General features: G+C 38.0%; 1 protein-coding gene across 1 annotated transcript; it reads right to left on the reverse strand.

The window, feature by feature from the left end:
• OGA (O-GlcNAcase) lies at positions 1 to 25,188 on the reverse strand. Its single transcript, XM_082408278.1, has 16 exons — positions 24,853 to 25,188; positions 21,415 to 21,466; positions 20,858 to 20,955; positions 19,171 to 19,301; positions 17,424 to 17,595; positions 16,160 to 16,258; positions 14,393 to 14,677; positions 12,580 to 12,738; positions 11,125 to 11,738; positions 10,559 to 10,733; positions 7,067 to 7,152; positions 6,005 to 6,109; positions 5,222 to 5,307; positions 4,748 to 4,940; positions 3,376 to 3,535; positions 1 to 2,145 (listed from the first exon to the last, which is right to left on the reverse strand). Exons 1-16 carry the CDS (start codon positions 25,049 to 25,051, stop codon positions 2,009 to 2,011), a joined length of 2,751 nt encoding a protein of 916 aa, XP_082264404.1. The 5' UTR covers positions 25,052 to 25,188; the 3' UTR covers positions 1 to 2,008.
• Positions 25,189 to 25,597: the final 409 nt, after the last annotated feature.

Genomic DNA, 25,597 nt, shown 5'->3' on the forward strand with positions numbered 1-25,597 from the left:
TTCACTTCAAGTTTTATTTTGCCTCTTGTATGGTCTTCAGATGGTTTTACAGTTCGTTTTCTACAGGAACTGAGAGCTGTGATCTAAACAATCAATGGAATACCACCCAACCGTAATAAATAGTCGTAACAATAGAAGATGGATAGCATAGCACTGAACAATCCTAGCAGCGTGGACATGTTTCATAGTTAGCTCTGTGACCAGAACACCAGCCAAACTTATTAAAAGCCAAGATAAAGCTGCAGCAAACTTGCTAAAAATCCTGATTCCACAGGATGACGACCATTGAATGAATCCTCCAGATAAAATGCTAGAACTGTCCACTAGTGTACAAAATGTACTTAAAGAGAAAACCAAATGACATTAAGCCGTTTTAAACCGTATCTTGTAGAGATCTTCCCTTCATCTCAGCCCTTGAAAACGCAAACTTGGTTCCCGTTGTCCAACATACCTTAAATATCCTGCTATCAGCTGCAGGTTTCTAACCCTGAATGTGAAGAGGCCTCCTTCGTTCATCTCACCCATTCACACTCACAGGCTTTGGTTGAAAGTCACTAGGTACAATGCTTTAAAAGACTCTCTTTTCAAAGCCCACACTGATGGAAATCTATGAAAGAAAATATGTTTTAAATTTCCTTCTCCTTGACCCTCCCCACTCTCAGCTCAAAGTTAAACTGCTGATACAAAACTGCAGGGAAGCAAGATAACAAAATACTGTTACCAATCTATGGAGAAGCCAGCCAGCCATGATTAAAAAAATGAATCCTGCAGAGATTACCTGCTAGCCTCATGCTCAGAACCCTTAAACACACCAAATCTAAATTAAAATACTTGAAAGCTTTCAGAACCTGTGGTTAAAGGAAAGAGAAAAGGGTAACCGTAATTCATTGGTTAAAGTGTGCTCATTCTTTTAAATCTGATACAAACATGCAAGAACTAAAGACTCTGATTTAATAAAACCAGTAGTAACAGGTCTTGAAATTAAAGGACAACTGACCTGTGCGCAAATGGGATCAATCAGTCCCTGAACCCTACTTGCCAGAAGTCAAAACTAACATTTCACATGCTGACCTGAATTGAGGTTAATTTCCAGAAGTGACTGCACTTTGCAACAGATTGAGTCCTATGAAGTTAGGCTCTGGTACCCAAAGTGGTCATGGCCTAGCCCTAGGTGGGAGGCACTTCGAAAATAATAAAACTTCTAAAAAAACAAAGACAAAAGTAAAGAAAATACACTTTCCACTGATTTACATATTCAAAGTGCCAGCTTGAACCACACCCTTTCATTTTCAAAAGGAAAATTACAAAAACAGTAAACACAAAGGGTAGTCAGGTTACAGCTAGTTTAGTTTATATACAAAATAATTTACAAGTTTGTCATTTTTAGGCTTTTGCCACAAACAACTGCACATTTGTCCCTACAAAGCACAACATGCCTGAACCAATAATGGTCACAAGAGACAACTGGCCAAGGCTTTACAAAAAGCAGAAAAACCGCCCAAATTGAAATCATTTATTCAGCTTAAACTATGCCATAACCATCCCACTTGGACTCTCCACCCTGAAGCCTCTGAAACCAAATCTTTCTCATCTTTGCCATGTCCCCAAAGAATGAGGTACATTTCATTCAATAAGCCAAGGAGGATGACAAATGATTTTGATTACTCTTAGGTGAGAAATGCAACCACACTGGATGCAGAAAACAGTGCTGACTACATTTATTGAAGACCCCCTCCCTATAAGCCCACGTAAGAGGTCTTGGCACCTAACACAAGACCCAATAAGGAGGCCCACATCTCTTTCATACAGGATTTACAGCAATACTATCTTTTTCCAACCAGCGAGTAGTCTCTAAGCATGATGAGTGAGTTTTACATAGTCCTCTTTATTTCCAATCTGAATTAGCCGATCTGTTGCTGCTCCAGAGGCTGAGCTGTATGAAGACCCCAACCACCACCCACCAGGTGAAGTGAAGAGACTTCCCAACAGTTCATAGTGCCAACAAACGTCACAGGCTCCGACCAAGTATAACCACATCCTTTGGAAATCCTTCCATTTTTGCAATTTCAAAACAGCCTAACTTGCTGTAAAATTCCAAAATTCTTTTATCATCAGGTCTCACTTCACAGAAAGCCCCTCGAGAGCCTAGGGAAAAAAAAAAAAAAAAAAAAATCAAAATATAAATGTCACTTAATTCGGAGAATTATGAATATGAATTGTAATTAATCTTTAATATATTTCAAAAAGATCATAGTACTGGCTTATCTATACCAGCCCCTAAATTTCATACAATTTTTAAAATTTATATCAAAAGCCAAAATTTATATTCATCAATACTGCAGTGATAACTACCTTAAAGTAATGGATATGTTAACTAGCTTTAATATGGTGATTATTTCACAATGTATTTCAAGTCATCAAATTGTACACCTTAAATATATACAATTCTTAATTGTCAAATATACTTCAAAAAAAATTTTTTTTTGCATGGTAACTCTTCCCCAGAAAGAAAATCTTTTGGCAAAGAGGTTGTAAGAAACCTCAAGGCAAAGGATACCTCTGTTGAATGTTACAATATATTTATGTAAAGTATCTTTGAGGGACCCACAGGGCAGAGCCTATTCCAGCCTATGTCGCAAGCCAATACAACCAGAATGTGTTTTATATGTTAAAGACATACCTCATACACCTGCATGATTCAGTTCCAAGCACAACACTGAGAATTATACTTTCATCGAAAGAGGTGTTTAAATTATCCCACAAAGGGGACACCACTGAATCAAATGATATAAAGATGCAACAAAAGTCCATCCTCACACATCAAGAACCCTCTACTTAGTGCTCCACAAGCTGCCCATTTTTGTATTGCCAAAGGCTAAAAAGTTGTTTTTGTTTTTTTACAGCTTTAAAAGGTTGTTTAAAAAAAGAACAAGCAACGGAACACTGTATGTTGCCTTTTTAAAGCCCAAAATACTCAATACCTGGCCCTTTACAGAAAAAGTTTTCATACCACTAAGGTACAGCAAAGTATTTTTGAAGGTTTAAGTAACAAACTCAAAAAACATTAGCGACTCTGCATTCCTAAATGAAGTCTTCCCGAGGTTCGTTTAATTTTCAACTATCATTTATAAGTCTCCTAGCAAAATAAACGTACACTTCTCATTTAATTGGGGCTCAAAATAAGCATTCATAGTGTAAAAGAGCAGTATTTTTCAATGATTAATACACATCCAATTCTTGCAGCACTAATAATTCAGAAGCAAAACCATAAATGGTGGAGAAGGGAATGTAAATTCACTTTTTTCTTTTTATCCTAAAATAGAGTCCTGTCCCCACCTAGCCCAAATACCAGCAACTCTACAAATACGTACTCACCATTAGCCTTCAGTGAAGACAGGAGGCAAGCCATCATGCTTTTGGCTACACTTGGATCAGTTACTTTTTTGTGAATATCCATCTTTATCAGAGAAGGGAAGTTGGCAAGGAAAGTTTCTGGCAACACTTCCTGTTCTTCATGGAAACTCAACATAATTTTCTGTAAAAATTAGGAAGAATCTCTTGACTTTCAGTAGCTACTCATTATGAATCCATATATCCCAACTACAGAACTCAGTAACAGGAAAAGGAAAGCAATATTCAATAACTCTTCTGGTAATTATAAAATTACCACATGCAGAATTAATTAGCTTATAATTCTAGCTGAAGCGTTTTTATTTTTTTAAAAGTTTGTCTAAATGTAATGTGGTATACTGGATTGGATCCTGGAACAGATAAAGGACATTAGTGGAAAAACTGGTAAGTAAGGTGAGGAGTTTATAGTAATGTACCAAAGTTGGTTTCTTAGACTAGGACAAATGTAGAAAATGGGTGAAGGGTATACTGGAACTCTGTATTATCTTTGTAACTTCTGTACATCTAAAATTATTCAAAATAAAAAATAATTCAAAATAAAACAATTTTTAAAAAGCTTGTATTGCACAAAAATGTGAATGTATTTAACACTACTGAACTGTACACTAAAATATGGTTAAAACAGTAAATTTTATGTTATGTATGCTTTACCACAATTTTTACAAAAAAGTTTATAAGAGACACACTGGTTTTTCTTCATAGGTTCCTATGCTGAGAACTGTCAGATATGGAAAAGCAACACATCAACAGCTCAATCACCAGCATGCTGCAGTCATGTCGATGAAATCCCAAGTAAGGGAGCCTAATCCAACCCAGCCTCCTATTACATAGAGACAATGTCACAAATACGAGTCTAAGTATATTCTCTAAAAGTATTTATTGAAAATAAAAATTATCCTCAAGAAGAAACTATTTTTAAAGTTCATTCCTATTAGTTTTTAATTACCATGAGAAATGCATTATTGAGAAAGTAAGTTAGCTTCATTAGCACGCAAATGAGAGATTTTTAATTACCTAAACTTGCCCTGAGTACCCAAAGAAGAGACCATAACATCCTTAAGTTTGGTGCTTCAAAACAGAAAGAGAGGGAGAAAGAAGGTTCTTTAATTGTCTACGTTGTGCTTTTACTTGAGAAAGTATTACAACGCTTCCAAATCAAAAACTGTAGGGAACAGTGGAAAATACCATGCTAATAAGAATAAGCCCTAACAATTCTTCTCTGTAAGAAATTTAGTAAGCATTGGGATTTTAAGATATATCTGCTTGTTTTTTTATTTTAATAAGTATTTTATTTTCTAAAAAATTACCATTGTATAATTCTAAATCTGTGTATTACCTCAGCCTCAGAGAGTTCTTTGTCACCATTTGGTTTGGTATACTTCTCCTGCATGAAGGGAATCCAGGAAATTTTACATTTTTTAATGAAGGGGGTCACATCTACAGTGCCCAGGGCATAACCACATATGCCATCTTCATCTTCTAGGACAAAACAGTAATCCAGGCTGAGGGAAAGCAGCCCTCCTACTAACCTGCTCACAAGAAAAGAGACCAGAGTGAGTTAAGTTACTTACACAAAACATTAGAATTCAGTGATGTAAGGCCCAATACACTCGCATGACAATGCGTGGAATCTACATTTGATGTAAATACAAACTGGAAATATACACATATTAATGCTCAGATTTTATTACAACTAAAGTAGGACTTCTAAAAAACTCTATTTCCAGTCAGCACCTCCCCTCAACCTGATAAACCTGGCTATGAAACGTCTACTCCCAAATCCAACAAATCCGAATACTTCATCACATACTTGTCTCCAATAAGGTCAGGCTGACTTTGAAAAGGTAAACCGACTCCATCGTCATACATTTCTCTGCAAATCTTGTACACGGAAGCCTGAAAATATAATCTAGTTAAGCAACACATCAAGAAAAATGGCAACAGAATTTAACAACAATATGACTCGTAAGTCAGAATGGACTTCTAGAAGAGGGAGTAACAAAACGTTTGGCTTGTCATAAATATCACCTCTGCTTTGTTAAATAGAGATTTATTGAGTCTTATTTGTAAAGCCAGTAGAAAATAGCATGGTTATAGTAAACAGTGAGAATTGCTTTGCAGGGGATAGTTTTAGACAGTAAGTAGTGGATTCAAAATCCAGCAAACTATGAGGCTGAGTCTCTCTCAGTTTTCTGAGAGATCCCAAATGCTTAAAACATGTTATTGTCTTTAAGCAGGCATGCTTTTTATTTCTATAGCTGATTATCAAGCAGCCTGTAAGCACTTCACAACTGAAAACTGCAGAAAATATATAGGAGAAAATCAGCTGAGAACAACAGATCATTCAGACATCGCTCAGTAATTCCAACTCTGAATACATTTCATCTGTTTTTTTTTTTTTAAAGAACTGACACGAGATGTTGAGTCTAAACTCCTTCAGCTCTTCTTTAAACATCCCATGTTCAATGTTTTAGTTAAACTTTCTCCATCTAAAGTTTTAAGACACAAAACTGATTCTTTTAACCAGGGAGTTCAAAGGAAAGGATTAAGTGTTCACCATAACCATACACCAAGTTGACAGGTAGACGATTACCTCATCTTTAGGAAAGTATGGTCTGATAGTATAAACTTTGGAGGTTGGAGTCAGTGGGGGTGGTTGAAAAAAGAGGTCATTTGCCCCATCAATTGGCAGCAAACGCTGTGGGAAGAAAAAAAAGGGAGATGATTAGTGTTGGGAAGATATTTACTTTTTTTAATGAGTGTGCACTGCAGATTACCAACTTAACATTAACTGGCTACTGCAGGCAGACCTAAAGAAGAGGGGTGTGCTATGCTTTACTAATAAAAACACCTCTTTGCTGGGGAAGGGGAGTGCTTCTGAATAGAAATTACCCAAACTGAGTTACATAGCTTTAGTGGCATACTACTGGGGATTTAAATATACAGTAAAAAAAAAAAATTCTATTCCAATTATGACAAATCTATCTTTTAAAACCAATCTTATATAGACCATCTCTCACTAAAAGATGGCAGAACAGACTGTCAGGAGGAGAGGTTTGGTCTGAAGAGGGTTATCTGTCCAGGAGACGCTTTATCCCCAAAGCAATGCGCTTCAGTTTGCTGTGCGCAGCAGAGCACCTGTTGGGGGGAGAAAAGTAGAGCACCTGAAAGTCCATGAACAAATTCCAACAGCAAATAAACTTCATATTTTGTTCAAATTTTCATTCCTGGACTGTTCTTTCAAGTACAAGTATTACTTATAAAATAATTGGGAAAATATCCAAAAGCCCTTTCACCATTCATTTGCATAATTATTCATCCTTTTTGCTCATGGAGTTTCCACTGGCAGACAAGCATGCGCGCATTGTGCATTGCGGGCGCAGATTAAAATGCTGTGCGACCTGCAAAGAAACAATGTGAAGTGTATACCTAGAGCCGCTGCGCTTCGCAGGCGCGGGGGGGAATTGGCAGCATCTCCTTCAGAAATTACTGCGAAAGAGGAGGAAAATTTGATTTAAAATCCAGCTATGTAACTAATTGAATTTGGGACTAGAAAGCCTTCGGCAGACCAATCCTTCCAGCCATCTGATGCGCAACATAAGGTTTCTCATAAGACAAAGAAAACGTCAATTCAGTTGTGAATTCATATTGATACCTGGAACTCTCCTGCTAGACCACCTCTAAAGGCCCAGGGTTCTTGGTCTCCAATTAAGAACTGTGCTGAAGAATGACTACGACACCCTGTTGAGATCAGATCCAAGCGGAGAACGTTACGAGAAAGGGGATTTCCTGGGGTCTCAAACGTCCAACAAACTAACAAACACTTTGTGGAAACAGCTAACAGTAATAATCCAGGGTTTCAGGACAAGGCTGTGATAATAATTTTTTTTAATTTGTAATGGAATTTCAATACTGATGTTCCTTCCTCTGATCAATGAATAATCACTGTTCTAGTGAAAGAGTTCTACCCTTTCTTAAATTATTGGAAGGAAAAAGTGTCAAGTTTGTCTGGGTCACGCTTATATATTCCCTAGGTACAGCTGTAAAACTCAAGGCAGCTGCTTGCTCTGTAGCAAAATTACAGTAACTTTAAAGTGAAATGAAGTGAGATTGATGAGACATTTTATTATCACAGCCCATGAAGGAATTAAACTTGTCTGAAGTCACATTTTACATTTTGAGGAAGGGTACAGGGAAGGGAAAAAGGGGGGAAAAGGGGTTAATCTTGTCAGAAAACTACGGTCAGCAGAATAAGTAAAAGAAACTATTCAGTAAGTTGACAATGAAACACAGTGAGTACTTTTTTTTTTCTGACAAGGACAATCCAAATTCAGACTTGGCTAGTAACAACACCAGTCTGACAGATTCTGAGAACTAAGGAGAGCCAACTGATGCTCCTAATTTGTCCACAGCTAAAACATACTTTTCTTGAAAGTATGACAGTTATCTGGCTCCTCTGATCAACCACTATAATCTTTGCAGTGCACTTAGCTCACACATGGAGTGGCAGGCTTTGAGGCCCAAAAGTCAGCATTTAAGGTCACCACTTAACCAACTCCACAGGCAATAAAGGAAGCTAATAATAAGAGATAATTAAAAGCAAATTATAATTGCCTTCCATAGGCAATAAAGGAAGCTAATAAGATAATTAAAAGGTAATTTGGAGGCCAAATCAAAATCACCTGCCTAGTCTTCTGACAAGATAAAGCAGCGCAATATAGTTCTTTTCCAATTGAAGACAGCATTCTACCTCCTGTTCAAGTTAACAGTCTCATCAGTACGATACACAGTGTGCTAGTCAGACAGTCCCAAAGCAAACCAATTTTTTTGTTGACAATTCAGGCCCATTAAGAGATTATATCCAGGGTTGTCATTTTTCAGGGGTAGGGGTACTTAAGAATATATATATAATGTAATATTTGTAAAATAAATATGAAATAGGGTCAAAATTTAGGTTATGAAGAGAACCTGCCCCATTCCATAGCTCAGTGTAAACTTACACTGCAGGAAAAAACAACACGTCTCAAACTTTAAGATGAGCCAATTTCCCCTACCCCTCACTTTGAGACTACAACATAACTAGCACTTCCAACTATTACAATAAAAAGCTGCATGTACGAAGAGCTGTATAAATGAAAACATGGTTAATGCCTCAGTCGCTGCGCAAACGTGACTTCAGTTCATGCCTACTGCCCTTAAATCTACCTGAGCTACCTCACAGAACCTTTTAAGTTAAACTAATTAATCATGACGCGCTGTGAACATCTGCCGCTGTCCATCCAATAGTAGTAGAACTTGTGCTGAGGATTCTCCCATCTGTACACAATGGGGAAGAAGATAATAGAAGTCGTTAGTAATCAAAAGTACTGCATAGCCACATTCTTTAAAGGACTGAATGCCAGCTGGACTGGAGACTAGAGGAAAACAAAGGGCACTAATCAGTAACTCCCTGAAATTACTATAGAACCATGAAAATACTCTCTTTTTCGTGAGCTGTTGTAAAGCTATGTGGATGCCTAGATGATTATTTAAAGCTTCTAAAATGCTCTGACCTTGAGATTGTACAACAGCTATATACAATCTGGGAAAGCTGCCCCCATAACTGCACAGTACAGAGGTAAAGCCTGAGAGGAAAAAGCAGCAATACTGTATAAAATCAAGAATTTTTAGTAATTCTTGAATTAAAAGCTGAGTATCAAATGTTTTAAGCAACACTTTCTCAAACTTAATAATCCGGATTGCAGGTTGGAAACTTAAGGACTTCAATCTCTGTAAGGGTTAATTATATCCTCCTGGCCAAAAGCCTGGAAGGCAAATGCCATCATCCAATAATCAATACAGAGATTTTTCCTAAGCCTAAGGGCAGATGTGTATCACAGAGAAGAGGTATCTTGGAGCCTTTTAACAAGAGGAGGTCAAAATTCTCTCTTTTACCTGTTGTGCTACATATACAGGAACCCAAAATTCTCTATTTTCTTTTTTCCCCAATTTATTTATTTATTTTTTTATTTTTGGCCATGCCTCATGGCTTGTGGGTAGTGCCCGGACTAGGGATCGAGCCCATGCCCACTGCAATGGAAGCGTGGAATCCTAACCACCGGACAGCCAGGGAATTCCCTCTACTTTCAAATTAACAATGAGAGACTCTATTTTTAGCTAATTAGCTGTATCACAGGAAAAAATTTTTTTTTATATTTAAGAGTCCAAAAGTATATACGCAGAAAGTGAGACATCTTTTTGCTACTACTCCTGAGTTACTCTAAGCTCACAGGTTTCACACTTCTATTTCACAACCAACAGTATGTAACCCATCATAGTATTTGTGACTACTATGAAAACTATGACACGTCAGTTAGCCTTGCTGCCTGCTGTGTGCTATGCATAAGTCCATCAGATATTCCTTATAGCTGGACTGAAAACCTGGAAATGAAATGAGATCCCTGAAGAAACTTGGCCATGCTGGTGCTTTTTACCAAGTTTGAGAATTAAAAAAAAAAAAAAAAAAAAAAAAAAAAAAAAATCACTGTTTTCAAAAGAGAAGTCCATTTAATGAAGCAGAGTTTTCAGGGGATTGCAATTTTTATCCCCTGCTAAAACCAATTACTTGGTAGAGGCATAAAGAAAAAGCTCTGTGAAATAATACCAAGTAGCACCAGAATAGCCTACCACTAAAGCTCGCATGCGCACAGGGCTGGGAGGATGGCTTCCTCTTTCCAGGCCCCCTTAGGTCATTTCGGCAATTGTTCTGTTAAACACAGCATTAATGTCATCAAGACACAGCAAGCAGCAGAGAGCTTACAGAGTCACAATTCATAGTGTCTCATCTCCAAATCAAATAAAAGTGGTATACATGGTTCCATCCAGGAAGCATTCAGTCAGAGCAAGTTAAAGTCAGTACTTTCTAACACATTTTCAAGATATTTATGCTGAATTAGCCCAAGGGAGAAAAATCAACGTGCTCAGTGTATTTACTGAGGCTTGCACCTCAAGTCTGTAACAATGGGTACACCTTTGAAATCTAGGCAAAGAATTTAAACACAGTTGGAAATTCGTCAATTCCCTAAATGTTTTTCTCCCTATGGGATAATGTCTTTTTTTTTAAGGGACAATATATCTGAGGAGAAGAGATTACTACTGGTATACCTACCTAACCACTGTACAAAAGACTTCACCATAGACATTATACTCTTGATATCCCAAACATAGGAGTACATGTCATAAAGGATTGTCCTGTTGGCACAATTGGAGAGCCGAGTGAACATGCCCATCACTAGTCCGCACATCTCTTCAAACTTGGCTGCCCGCGACCGCCATTCTTCAATCTATTGAGGATCAATAAAAACACTCAAAAAATTGAAAGTTTAACAACAATCTAAAACACAGCTTATAAACTAAGCTGTTTATATTATCAGGTACCTGCAAATTTATACTAAACATTAAAGAATCAATGGGCTTCAACTTTTAAAGACAAACAATAAAAGTCTGTCTCCCCAAACTGACAAATATTCCTAAAATAATCAATTTTGACTTTCCTTCATTCCTACCTACTATAAGGTCAAACTAAGGAACTGTATATATCAGATTCAGCAGAGTCCGTACCTACTTTACAGAACACATTCTAAGATGTGGTCAATTCTCATTTAAGACCTCCCCTGTATCAACAGCATGGGGACCCATCCAGGCCAGAGAAACAGATAAATTAAACATACTTACTTTTTCAGAGTCTTTTCCTTTACAATTGACACTGACAACACTGCTATTTGCTCGAAGCCACTGGAACTCCCGTAACATCTGCGCTCCTTTGGGTCCATGCTCATAAGGAAGGTAGAATAGGTCAGCAAGTAACTGCAAATCCTCCAGAGTTACCGGTTCTGCAGTGTACAAAGGCTTCTCATTTGGACCAGGCACAAACTGCTCCTTGTTTGTCTGTTCATCAGTCTGCATCGGGGCAATATCACTAATGCAATCTTCCTGCATAGACATCTCTGGGGATTTTGATTCAGCTATGCTCTCTTTATCAGTGTCCATTGGTTTCAATTCCTCTGCCATTTTAGCTTCAACAATTTCAGTTAGTATTTGATTGTCATTCTTGTGGTCTGTTTCTTCCTGTTTTTCCACTACCATGTCCATGGGTTCCTCATCTGGCTGTTTCTTTTCTTCTTCCTTGGTCATAGCTGTAGGCTCACCACTCAAGGCTGCTCCCTGGCTCATAATGGGCTCCTGGTAAACGGTTGTAACTACAGTTGTGGCATTTAAAGAGGGTGCTGCAACTAGAGGAGTCCCATCTACTACATTTGCTTTAGCCCCACTGTGTGCAACTTGCCTACCTATAAAAACAAATTGCCAGAAAGATAATCAGAATTAGAAGCAGAACAAATTAGATCTAGAGGAATGTTTTCTTCTTATCATATCTCTAACTAAGAGCCTCAATTTGAGATTCCAAATAATTTGAGCCCCAAGAAAGTACAATTTCTCTAAACCACTGGGAGGTGGGGAAGGGAAGAGAGGAGGGGAAACACAGATCATAAACATGCCAACACCTATTACTTTCTTCTCTTTTGAAGCTCTGTATTTAAAAACTACTTCAAAAAAAGATATTTAAAAACAACTTAGCGAAAAAAAAAAAACAAATTAGCGGGCTTCCCTAGTGGCGCAGTGGTTGAGAATCCGCCTGCCAATGCAGGGGACAGGGGTTCGATCCCTGGTCTGGGAAGATCCCACATGCTGCGGAGCAGCTAAAGCCCGTGCGCCACAACTACTGAGCCTGTGCTCTAGAGCCCGTGTGCCACAACTACTAAAGCCCACGCGCCTAGAGCCTGTGCTCCGCAACGAGAAGCCACCGCAATGAGAAGCCCACGCACTGCAACGAAGAGTAGCCCCTGCTCACCACAACTAGAGGAAGCCCATGCGCAGCAACAAAGACCCAACACAGCCAAAAATAAATAAATAAAATAAATAAATTTATATATATATATAAAAAAACAAATTAGCATTCCGTCAAAATAAAAGCTATTTAAGACCAAAAGTAAAATTTTAAAAACCTTATCCTCTAGATTCCTAAATTTCATTTTGCTTGGCAGGCCTATAAGAAGACACATCACAAATGTTCTTTACTTTATGTCTCAAACAATGTGATCCAACCCCCTTACAAAGAAAGGCCAAACTCACTGCTGTACTGATGAGGTACGCCAAACTCCTGCAACCATTCTGTTAAAGCTAACTTTAGAGCCATCTGTGGACTATAGAGTACATCAGTTTCTATATCTTCATCACTGCCTTCATTTTCTAACTTTATCTGGATTGACACAGTACTGTCTTCACTGTCAGCTGCAAAAAAAAAGAGAAAGAGCACAAAAACAGTTTTCATTACAAAACACTAATTGTTACGGTAAAACCAGAGAAGCAAAGAACTGGAACAAGAACAAACCTTAAGCATAATATGCAAACACAACCAAGACCCTTCACTGAACCACTTCACCTAGAATAGTCATCTAAATGCACTGCTAAATGTAAAATTCCAACTGAAATAATAAACATTAACTTTAGAATCACTGGACAAGTCAGTCATAAATGTCCACTTATAATCAATTATTGGGAATGCAAGGTTAAAGGCACTATACTTCCCATAAAGAAAAGATTCCCTATCAGGGGCTTATAACTTAAAAAGGCAAATAATTATGAAAAAATAATGGGCAAATTAATAAATGCATTGAGGGGAGAAGAGAAAATTGATAGAGAGCCCACATATGAGCACAGATAATAAGCATATAATGAAGAACCAGGATAGTGGTAGAGAAAATTAAGTCTGAACTCTCTTTGGCTTGGTATTCAAAACCCACTATTCTTAGCTTTCCTTCTTTTTTCCCTGCACATAGGCCAGTCTGGCTAAGGTCCACTAGTCGTTAACGTGCTTCATGCTCTGCCTTAAAAGAGGTAGATACTAACAGCCATGTATACAGAGAGGACTGAGATTATATCCCTAACTCTGTGTTTTTTACTAGGGAGAAGGGGGTGACAATGACTGAGCCTTGAAGGGAAGCATTAATTCAATAAACAGAACTGGAAGTAGGGGTACAGAACTGAGACACAACACAACTTTCAACTACATACCACTAAGCACCATAATGTGACATTTCAATACCCCCCAATGGGCCAAAATTCAGGTAACTTGAAATTTTCAGTGTCTAGTATTTTCATCTCTAGCCCACCAACCCTTTAATGCCCAGCACACTTTACTCATACTTTGACCCAGTGTAAGTAACTCCTCCTCTATGAAATCATTTATCAGCACTCTTGCTTAGCAGAAGTAATCACTGCCTCCTGTGTTCCCCCTAGCACTCTGTAGATTATCTCAGCACTTATCATTCTATAGTACAGTTGCCTATCTGCTTTATCTAACACCAGACTAAATTCTTTCGAAGTAGGGACTATTTTATTCTTTGCATCCTTAGTGTCTGATAAATAGGTGTTTAAATGTTAGTGAATAAACAACTAGTCAGCATTCTCCTACTTGGAACTCAATTAGGAATTTTTCATAAATAAAAATCAGTAAGCCAATGTCTAAAATGAGAAAATGTTTCATAAATGTAAGCTGAACTTAAATTATATGTTAAGTAACTCAGAGGAGAATATTTAGCCATCTAAAATACACCATTTAATAAAATCACCTGAAAACACAAATTCAATCAGAATTATTCAAGGGATAACAGGAACAGTAAAAAACTACCTTGTCTAGTTACTCAGACTTCAAAGGCTAAGTCACATTTTAAAAACAAAGAACTGAGGCCAAGAAGTTATTAAGTAACTTGCCCAAAGGCAGTCCAAGCAGCCCTTTTTCTATCATATACATCTCATTCACAGAACTAAACAACACCTTAAAAAAATCCTCTTAAATCTTGATGACAAAAGAATGCATACTTGCCAATGGTTCTACTTAATCCCAACTCTCCTCCCAAAGTCAAGAATTAAGTCATCTACTTACTCATCACTACATCTTTCCTCACTCCATTCATGTTTGATTTGTACCAGGTGGCAAGGGTGTGGATAGCAACATAGTTGGCTTCAAATTCACAATTTGGATTAGTCAAGACTCCTTTTAACCGCGGGATCAGTTCTGTAGATCTTCCTTTGTATGGGCCCAGAAACAGTCTCTTCTGATCATAATCATTAGCATGAATGTTATCCCAGATTACTGGAGCTCTCTTAATAATCTTAGAAACCTCTTCAATGGATTCTACTGGAATTTCTTTAGAAACAACTTTGGGACCTAGAAATAATGACCACCATATATTAAAAGACCCTCATACAAGAGAGTGGCATGAACATATATAAACTACCAAATGTAAAATAGATAACTAGTGGGAAGCAGCCGCATAGCACAGGGAGATCACCTCGGTGCTTTGTGACCACCTAGAGGGGTGGGTAGGGAGGGCGGGAGGGAGGGAGATGCGAGAGGGAAGAGATATGGGAATATATGTATACATATAGCTGATTCACTTTGTTATAAAGCAGAAACTAACACACCATTGTAAAGCAATTATACTCCAATAAAGATGTTTTAATAAATAAATAAATTAATACATTAAATAAATAAATAAATCCTCAGAGGAAATTTTTTAAAACAAAAACAACAACAAAAAAAGACTCTCGTACATGGTTCTTCAAAATATACTGCATATAATTTTTTATTTTCCTTGTTATATTTTCTAACAATTTTTCTTTTTAAAACAACACAGCAACATGTCCTTTTACTCAGCTTTATTCCCCTTGCCCTATATTTCCTCAGATCAGATTCCCAGAAATAGAATTAGTGGTTAAAAGGTAGGAATATTTAAGGTTTGGGTAACTTTCCTCAAAGTGATACATCAATAAGAAAGAAATTTCCATGTTAACCATTTTTTACCATTATAATATATCCTCAATTAGACAAAGTCTAATTAACCTAAACCCTGGGAGGGTTTCTGCCCTTAATTCTTAGAATGAAAGCTAATACAGCTCACTGATTACTAACTGTCAATCTAGCATTACAGCTTTCATTTTATAAAATACAACATTCTCCTAGTGCTGGGATCAATACCTGTTAGCCCAGATCCCTACAGATCTACTGTTTATCAGTAACTGATATTCAGACTCACTGAAAAATCCTCAAAGATTTTTTTTTTAACATCTGTGTTGGAGTATAATTGCTTTACAATGGTGTGTTAGTTTCTGCTTATAAAACCTCAAAGATGTTTTTAATACTAAGTGAAGAATGTGTACTTTGTAAAAGAAAGAGAATTAATAACAAAATGTTCTGGTTAAGGCTCAGCTTTTTAAAAGTATCCAATTAGGGGCTTCCCTGGTGGCGCAGTGGTTGAGAATCCACCTGCCAAAGCAGGGGACACAGGTTTGAGCCCTGGTCCGGGAAGATCCCACGTGCCGCGGAGCAACTAAGCCCGTGCGCTACAACTACTGAGCCTGCGCTCTAGAAGCCGTGAGCCACAACTACTGAAGCCCGCGAGCCTAGAGCCCGTGCTCCGCAACAAGAGAAACCACCGTGATGAGAAGCCCGCGCACTGCAACAAAGTGCAGCCCCCACTTGCTGCAATTAGAGAAAGCCCGCGTGCAGCAGCCAAGACCCAACGCAGCCAAAAATAAAAAATAAAAATAAACTTTAAAAATAAATAAAAGTATCCAATTAACCAGAACAACCAACTCCCAAGGTCCGAGTTAATTAAAAGTTTTACTGTCTAAATCTTTTAAGACTTACCTGTCCACAGCACCTCAATTCCAGGTAGGAGCTTTTCACCCACAGTCCTTAAATAAGGAGACTGAGACACATTTGGATAACAGAAAGTGCCACAATATTCTGAATGTAGGGGGAAAAATTAATCAGTAAAACAGTCAGGAGTGAAATGGTCATGAGTTTTTGAATTCTAAATTATTTTCATCCAAATGATAAAAGGCCTCCATGTCATGTCCCAAAAGAAGTAAACTCAAGTGGGTAGTTCATTTATGACTCAACTTATTAAAAAAAAAAAATCAAATCATAAAATCTGATATTCTTCCTCCAGTATTAGGACAGATCAATCCTTATGGTCCTACGGTCACCAGAAATACAAGTTTACTAAAGAAATAATTAGAATTTTTACCATTTTCTACATAATTCTGAATTGCCTACATTTCTCAGTTACAATCAGAGGCCAGATAGACTGGATTGATAATATCATAATAGAAAGAATGCAATTATTAGGCCCCTGGCTATTAGTACTCAACTACAATTGATTATAATTTGCAGTGAATTAAGTAATTACCAAGTATGATCTTATTAAACACTGAGTATTCCCATAGTATCAGACCACTGAGATAAGGTTCATGGCTCACAATACTCTAAGACAGACATATACACAGTTAAATAAATTCAGTCTAAAATTTCTTAGAACTTATTTAACTCTTCCTGAACAAGAAGTCAAGCCTAGGGAAGTTTTCTTATAGGCTGAATTTTGAGAGGCAAAAAAAGAGAGAAAACATTTTCAATGGAAGAAACCAGGGAGAGATGAGAGGGGGGAAAAAAAGGAAAAGGGGGAAAAAATTATTAAGCTTTCTATGCTGACTACTGCAAGTTAAGAGCCCAGATGGGAGTGGGAGGAATGAAAAGGGATACAGATATGCAAGGGCAGAAAAAAGGAACAAGTAGGAGGATATGAGAAGTGACTAAGTTAAAAGCAATGTAAATTTGCTTTTTTCTAGCTTTCATTTTTATAATACTATCCCCTCCTCTAATCCTGAACATGTAATGTTCATATACTTCCAGTACCGAAAAAATACATAAAATCTTTTGCCTATTCAGTTGTCATTTATTAATCCCTAAAATCTCTGCAATTTAAGATGTACAGAAATATCTTCTAGAAAAAGAATTCCTACCTTTATATACCAAAGGGAGAGGGGACAACACAATAAAGCCCATACATGGTCTTTTGAAAGTTATATATTTCAAGAAGACTAGTTAAATATAAAGCTATTATATACAATACCTGTGGGACAGAAGAGGAAAGTTTCTGGCTCTCCTAGGTACTGATAAATTTCATTTGTGATGGAGACCTGGGCATGAGCAAAAGAACTGAATACCTCTTTGTCAGCTGCACACATATTATGGTCAATATCATCAAAAAGCAAGGCAAATGACCTGCATCCAAACTGAGAAACCTAGGAAAAGAAAAAAAAAACAAGATGCTTTACCAGCTCATCTTACAGAGTAAAAAACACAGAATTTCAAATATTAAAGTATATACTTAATAGTTATACTTAAAAGTCAAATATTTTCCTTAGTAGAATGTTCAATGCCAAGCCATTGCCTTTATATTTTCCATGTTAAACAGCTAGACAGTTTTGGGACCCATTTTTTCATTTGGGTTTGAATGCAATATGCCAGTATGTCTAACAAAGCTTTTATAATGCGGCTTATCCTTCTACCTCCTTCACTGTCAACTACAGAAAACCAAACAGAAAAAAACCCCAAAAAACCATGAACAATAAATAAACTCTAAGACATGACAAACCCAAGTCACCTGTTCCAGTCAAGATACACTGATGCTAATTAATTTCTTTGCACATAAATCTAAGCCATCAATCAGAAAGACCAACATAGTAGAATATGATCAAATAGGTAAATAACCTTTTAAAAGCTTATTCACAGAAATTTAACTACTTTAAAATTTTTTTTTTTTGGCTGTACCACACGGCTTGTGGGATCTTAGTCCCCTGAAAAGAGACTGAACCTGGCCCCAGCAGTGAAAGCGCCAAGTCCTATCCCCTGGACTGCCAGGGACCTCCCAAACTACTTTAAATTTTTTACCAGCCACTTTAATGCCACCAATAATATAATTTGTTTTTTTTTTTTAAAGGCCACACTGCGCGGCATGCGGGATTTCTTCGTTCCCTGACCAGGGATCGAACCCGCACCCCGCGCATTGGAAGCGCAGAGTCTTCACCACTGGACCGCCAGGGAAATCCAATATAAACTTTTGCTTAAAGAAACATATATGGGGACACATCCCTGGCGGTCCAGTGGTGAAGACTCCGCGCTTCCAATGCAGGGGGTGCGGGTTCGATCCCTGGTAGGGAACTAAGATCCCGCATACCACACGGCCAAAAAAAAAAAAAAAAAAAAGAAACATATATATATTTTAAAAAACAGCACACTTAACTTTACCAAAAAACATGTGCAGCTTTTATGTTAAGCAGAATTTAGACTCCAGGTTCACCAATAGCTTACACGTTTACCTAGTTTTTCTTCTCATTTTGGGAAACTAGCCAATCATGTCCAAACTGAATTACATCTCTTGTCCATATACCTGAGTGAACCCTATTTCTATAACCTCACTCAGAAATTCAGTCAGGCACCCAAGAGAGGTTCCAGAAATGTGACTCTGGACCACACAGAATCTCCTGGAATCTGAGGTAAGTCTCCACCTCAAGTCTATATTAAGAATCTCTGGGAATGGAGCCTATAAGAACCCTTTTAAGCATCACTTCTAAGCATTGTTTTTAGGTAGTTCTCATGCAAACTGAAGTTTGAGAAGCAATGGTACCTCCAGTAAAGCTCTTTTGACTCACTTTAGAAAAGATTCCTCTTATCAAAAGAGTTAAAGTAAAAAATTTGCACAGAAACAAAGAAGTACTATGAATTTGGTTTCCTTTTTACATCATAAAAGCAACTCAGAAAACTTTTAGTTTCATGTACTGATTCAGGGAAAAATAATGAAAAAGTAAGGAAATTACCTGGTCCAGTTTGCGTTTCAATGTAGATACTTCCTTGGGGTTAGAAAAGGTAATATCCAATCCAGGTGAGATAGCATAGATGAACTCTATCTCATATTCCCGTGCAGCAGAGATGAGAGTCATAAGTTGCTCTAAAGAATAGAGTCCGTGATTTTAGAAAGCACCACAAAAACTAAAAGAGCCTTCATCTTTAAACTGAAGGTTATTTTTTCCAATTTTCAATGAGTCAAGAAAAAAAAAAAGTCCCTTAAATTCTACAAAATTGTCAGGTCCAATGTGACAATACGTAATGGCACAAACCTGATGTGATTTAACGTCACCCTGAACTCAATAAAAGCATTGCCATTTCTCAAAAATACTGAATTAAGCATCAATTCTCTTACTGAATACAAAACATTTTTATTTCCTATAGTATTTCAGAGGTATGCTTTTGTTTCTGCTGTCTTTGTAAAACTGGAATTCCTAAATAAATACATCTACATATAGCAACTTTATAATTTGGAAAAAAAGAAAAATGTGTTCTTAAGAACCAGGGTTAAGTGACTGATGGCCTTAACAATCTTGACACCTTTGTTAACTACAAGAAAAATATTCATCACAGTTTTAAGTCTCTAAAATGTGAAAGACAATTTTCCTAATTGACATTCCATAATGTCATAGCTCCATAATTCCATAATTCCTAAGTAAATTGACTATTCCATACCACAGGATATATCTTTAAATAACTTTCAGTGGTATCTCAAGATAGTCATTTGACTATATTTTGATCATATTAAATTTCATTACCAGCATCACCAGAAAATAATCAAGTTGAAGACACTTAAGTTATATAGAGTAGTAAACAACAACACTAGATCGAGTTTTAATTGCTTTTCATAATTTAAGAAAACTTTCTGCCTTCAGTGCCTTGACTGGGCTCTGTAACCAAATATCTTGTTAGCTACCATTTAATTCCAGGTATGAAAATGTTCCCCCATTCAATCAAGTCCCCAAAGAAAAGCACCACTTGTCTAATTTACTTCTCTTATTTATGAATTTTATGTAACTAACTCAACATAAGAACACATGTAACAAGGATAGTTCAGGATGGCTTTCCACTTCAGTATAGGCCCAGACTAGGGTGAGGCCCTTCTTCATTTTAAATAAAGACAGGACCAGTAACAGAAATCAAGTGGTCAAGACCAAGCCATACTTGAGCCTGAAGCAGAAGGATCAGTAGTACTAACCCTATCTTTATTTAAAATTTTGGTATTTTGTTCGTGGATTTTTTGCATTAGTTCTGGTTTAAAAAATGGATAATAAAGTATTATTTATCCTGATTACTGATTTTTGGAGTCCTTTAAAATTTGCACTGCCGGCAGGCCCCTCACTTGCCTTGCCCTAGGCCTAGCCCTGCTTCAGCACCTCTTTGTCTAATGGCCCACTGTTTAGTCCACTGGCAGAAGTTAAAAAGCACAATTTATGACCACAGAACAGGTGAAGTCAGACTGGCATACCTGTAAATCACACCATGGCTACACATCGTTAGAGCTACTCTTTCAATATGCACTAACACACAGAGTTACCATATAAAAGAAAACTACCTACAAAGTGAAAGTGGAATACTTAATTCTTGTACAACTACATTTAAAATATAGCTGTTTTCTCCATGTACTCAGAATTTATGGATTAAAAAGAAAAAGATTACCAGCTTCCTCCACTGAATACATCTCTCGCCAAAACATCCTATGTTTGTAGTCATCTTTTGGAGCATACAAATATGTATTTAATTCCCATTTCTGGAGCCTTAAGAGGAGAAAAAATTACATGTATATAAACAGGCAACATGTATAACCTGTAAATCTCACTTTTTTTCCTTTTCTTGGAGCAGCTCCATCTCTTAAAAAGCTAATATTCTGGGGCAGTAGCTTTTAACCTTTTTGTAATCCAGTGGAGTTGTAAAAAATTAAAAATTATAAGGAATGTCAACATATTAAACAGTCTTAAATAAAAATACAACAGCTCTGAGTAAGACAGGTGAGCCCAAAACCTATCCAGCTTTCCCAGGAAAGTTTGAGAACCACTGGCTTAGGCGAAGAAGAGGAAAAAGACCAAGGTAAAGTAACTTCTGCAACTGAGAAATCATCAAACTGCACCTGGTCTATTCAGTGCATTTCCTCAAACAAAAGGAAATGTTAAAAAAAAAAAAAAAAAAAAAGAAACGTTAATCGTTTAAGACTCTCCTTCACATAATAAAAAAATTACCTTCTAAAGAGTTCTTTTCTCTGCTCCATAACCCATGGTCTTCCATAAAATCCTAGATCCAAAGTAAGAATGAAATTATAAGAATGTGATAAAACTGTCTACTGAGAAAAGCAGGTTATAATACATACAATACCACTTTGTAAAAAACATGTACAATATACAAAGAGCTGAAGGATGTTTAGTAAAACATTAAGGTGTTTTGGGGCGATATTTTAAAGTGATTTTAATTCCCTTTTTGCTTAGGTAAATTTTCTGATTTTTCTACCATGAACACGTATTATTTATGTGATAAAGTCACCTAAAAATAGCTAAACATCATCTCTTTTCACTGCCAAAAAAGACCAAATATATTTAAATCTAACTTATAAAAAGATTATCTCAATCTTACAGTGGGGAAAGGGGAAGCAAAGTAACCACAAACTGCTAATAATTAACTATTACTACCTAGAAGGGGAGTTAAACCACTTTTAGAGGGGGAAGGGGCAAAAACAAATAAGGTAGGGAAAAAACCAGGGACAGAATTAGAAAAGAATCTGATTGATCTAATTTTATGATGGCTTTTTTTTTTTGGTTCCCAAAATTATAAAAGGTACCCAAAAAATGCCTTAAACTACACTCACAACAGAATTCAACATTGGAACTGGCCCAAACAGGAAACTCTCAAGCAATCTCAATTCCAGAGCAAATGTATGAACAACTGAAAATTCAAGAATGTGACTCACTCCAGAGTATCCTATATGGGGGCAAAGCAACAGTAATGCACACTGCAAGAAACAGAACTGCAGAATGATGACTTAAGTAGTGGTATAAGCACCAAACTGGTATTTAGAGCTGTGGCTTGTGCTAATCACACCTTACAGCTTGCCTAACCTTTATTTTCCACCTGTTTCAGTCTAATCATCTGCAAGAGATAAGGACAACCTCCCAGGAGTATCATAAAAATGGTTCAAATTGTGTTTTGAACACATAATGTTCCTTACACACACACACACACACACACACACACACACAGTTTAAAAAACTAACTCAAAAACCAAAATTTCTGAACAGTAATAAGCTCCACTCTAGATAGAATAGTTACTCTGCACCACAAAGACAATGACAGGCCAAAGAAAAATTCTTTACATACTAATATATGAAACTGTGGCACTTTCAATCTGGACAATTCAATGGTTACTCTCTTACAGGTGATTTAAAGTATTAGGTGAATTTTACAAGTCTTTATAGCTTTCCTACAACACTCTGTATTATCATTTTTCTCTTAAAGTAGTAGGCATTAAACTTTCCTTTAGAGCTGCTTCAACATGAAAAAAAAAAAATTTTTTTTTCAAGTGCCTAACACTTTAATCTTCAGAAATCCTAACTTTGCTCTTTGAGAGTAAGGTTCATGGTTTTAGTTATTGGCACGGCAAAGAGGAAGCAGTGCTGTTACACATGAGTTAAAATCAACAAAGGTCTGTCCATAGAACATGCAACACTATTCACTTCATTAAACTGAACCTAAGATGAACCGGGGACTTTGGTGATTATGATGTGTCAGTGCAGTTCATACTTGGTTTAAAAAAAATCTTAAAAAAAAAAAAAAAAAGAATTAACACTCAGGGTAGACGTTTTTAGCAAAACTTTTGTTTCACTTTTATATATGTATACATATTATATACGTGTGTGCATTTGTTGGATTGTGATGTAAAATATACTTTTTAGATCAAAAAAGTTTGCAGGCCACTGTAGTTAAATTATACTGACAAATAAAAGTACAAATTAACCTCAAAAATAAATAATAAATAAATAAAATCAACAAAGGTCTGCGAGGGAAAGAAAAGCAAAACAAACACCAAAAAAATATCAGGTGCTCAGTCACCAAGAAAATATACTAGGGAATTGGAAGGAGAAAAGACGACAGATAAGACAATTCTAAGTAGACTAGTTGCCTTTTAATACTATTCTGAAAAACAAACCAACTGATCTAAACCACAACTAACTTTTCTCCATAATTACTGAAGGTGTAATGGACAAGCAAGTTTCCTTAGACTCACTTTAGTCTAGCTGTAAAATTTCTAATCCCCCAGCACTCCTTTCCCACCCTCCACCCCAAGATCTAACATAACAAAAGTACAGATTCTAGCCCTATATATACATCAATGGATAAATCAAACAAAGCAATCATGTTTTCATAAACACTGACTCCAGTCAAATACACAGGCAGTTTTCCATTCTGTTTTCCCGAAAATTCTGCAAGACAGTTAACTTTGCTGAACCGTTTCATTCCTTATGGTAGCTGCCAATTAGTCTGTTCTCTCCTGCAATCAAACTTTATCTAAAATAGCATAACCACCACCCATCTTTCAAATGAATACTCCGTGAGTACCAAAGCTCTCAACCAAGAGGACAATCCTTTCCTTTTCCACATCTTTTTTTTTTTTTCATAAAGACCAGTATTTTTTACAGTGTTACTCCTATGCACACCACATATAGGAGAGAACTAATAAAGTATACAGCTAAAAAACCCTGGGTCAGCCAAAATACTTAAGAAAGTTCAAATACATGCTGTACTCAAGGAAAGAGCAATAATGAAACTGATTCATGCTTCGCTTAGAATGCACAGCCGAACATTTGTTCATTACATTCATAAACTGTGACTCTTCTGGTCATTTTCCCCAACCACCAAAAAAGTCCATCATTCCTTTTAAATGGAAATGGGAAGGAAGGAAGCGAGAAGGGAATTTTTACACCTCTTCTGCAGTCACTAAAATTCCGTATCTCAGATACTATTAAAGTCAAAGCTTCATCCCTCAGAGCCAAGGCACAGTAGTTGGCAAAGGGCAATTTTCTAGGCTGCGAATCAATCTTCAAAGGGTGGGGGGTTCGGGACTGGCCAGCAAAAAAAACAAACAAAAACACAAGAACAAACAAAAAAACACAAGAACAAAAGTTCTAAGCAAAAAGGAATTTTTAAAACCGTAAGCCGACAGTGCTTCTCTTCACTCCAGGAATACAAAGTAGCACACCTGTACGGGTAGTCTTTTTTCCAAAGGGTGGGGACAACAAAACTACACACATCTCTCCATTTGAACACAAACCACCCTAGGGAATAACATCCCAAGGTACAAAGACGTAAAACTCAGAGCCTAAGACTAGGCTCCTTACACCGCCTCCACTGGAGCATGCCTGGCTCCAAGCCCAAGGCGGGTGGGGTCAGGCTTGTTAATAGCCGGGAGGGAATTCGACGCCGTTTCAGAACGCGAGAAAAGACCTGCCCATCCTCTCGCCTCTTCCCTCATTTCAGCAGGGTCAAATTTCAGACGGGTCAAATTTCAGACCCAAGGGAATAACCCCCTTTTAGAGCCCCCTCCCCCCGCAAAAAAGGAAAGAACGTATTACTACTAAGGTGGAGAGAGATGAAAGACGCTCTTGCCCAGCCCGCGCCACAGCGCTCACCTTCCACCACGCCACAGAGGAACCTCCGAGCCCCTCCTGCCGCCCCGGCCACCGCTGCTCCCCCAGCCCCGGTTGGGTTGTCTTCTCCGGGGGCTGGAGCTGCCTGCGGCTCCAACGATGCACCCGCGGAGGCGGCAGGGTTGGAGTTGAGCTCGCTCTCCCGCTCCTCCAGCGCCGCCTGGCTCTCCTTCTGCACCATCCTCCTGCCCCCGGCCGCCGCCACCTCTGCAGGTCTTCCTCGGCCTCCGTCCGTAAGGCCGCCGGCCCGGAGAGCCCCAGACAGGGCCTCGGCTCTAAGCGCGCGCCCCTCCGCTCTTTCCCCTCCCCCTCTGCCCTTCCCCCTCCCTCTCCGCAGGGACCCTAATGCCCGGATGAAAAGGGCGGCGGCACCAGCGCAAGCCCTTTGTCAGCCACAGCCTCAGCCTTAGCGGGGGAGCCAGAAGCCTAAGCGGAGAGCGAGGCTGCGACCTCTCGTTCCTTGGAGGCAGATGGCCAAGGCTCCTTTTCTCGTTCTCAATTAGCTTCTACTGCCCTTCCGATAATGCTAGTTCTCCCGCTGCCTTCTCCCGAAGCCCCTGGATCTCCTCTGCTGCTGCCCCTACCTCCCGCTTCCTGTTTATCCGCACTGCGCCTGCGCCGGAGACCGGCTCAGACCGGTCCCCTCAACCCGGCGCCCCCTCCTTCTTTTGGGCCAGCCTATTGAACTTCATTCGGTAGGGGGAAGTAGAACAGACAAGCCGCGAAA

Source organism: Balaenoptera borealis (genome assembly GCF_965194805.1).
Source record: "Balaenoptera borealis genome assembly, chromosome: 10".
NCBI lineage: Eukaryota > Metazoa > Chordata > Mammalia > Artiodactyla > Balaenopteridae > Balaenoptera > Balaenoptera borealis.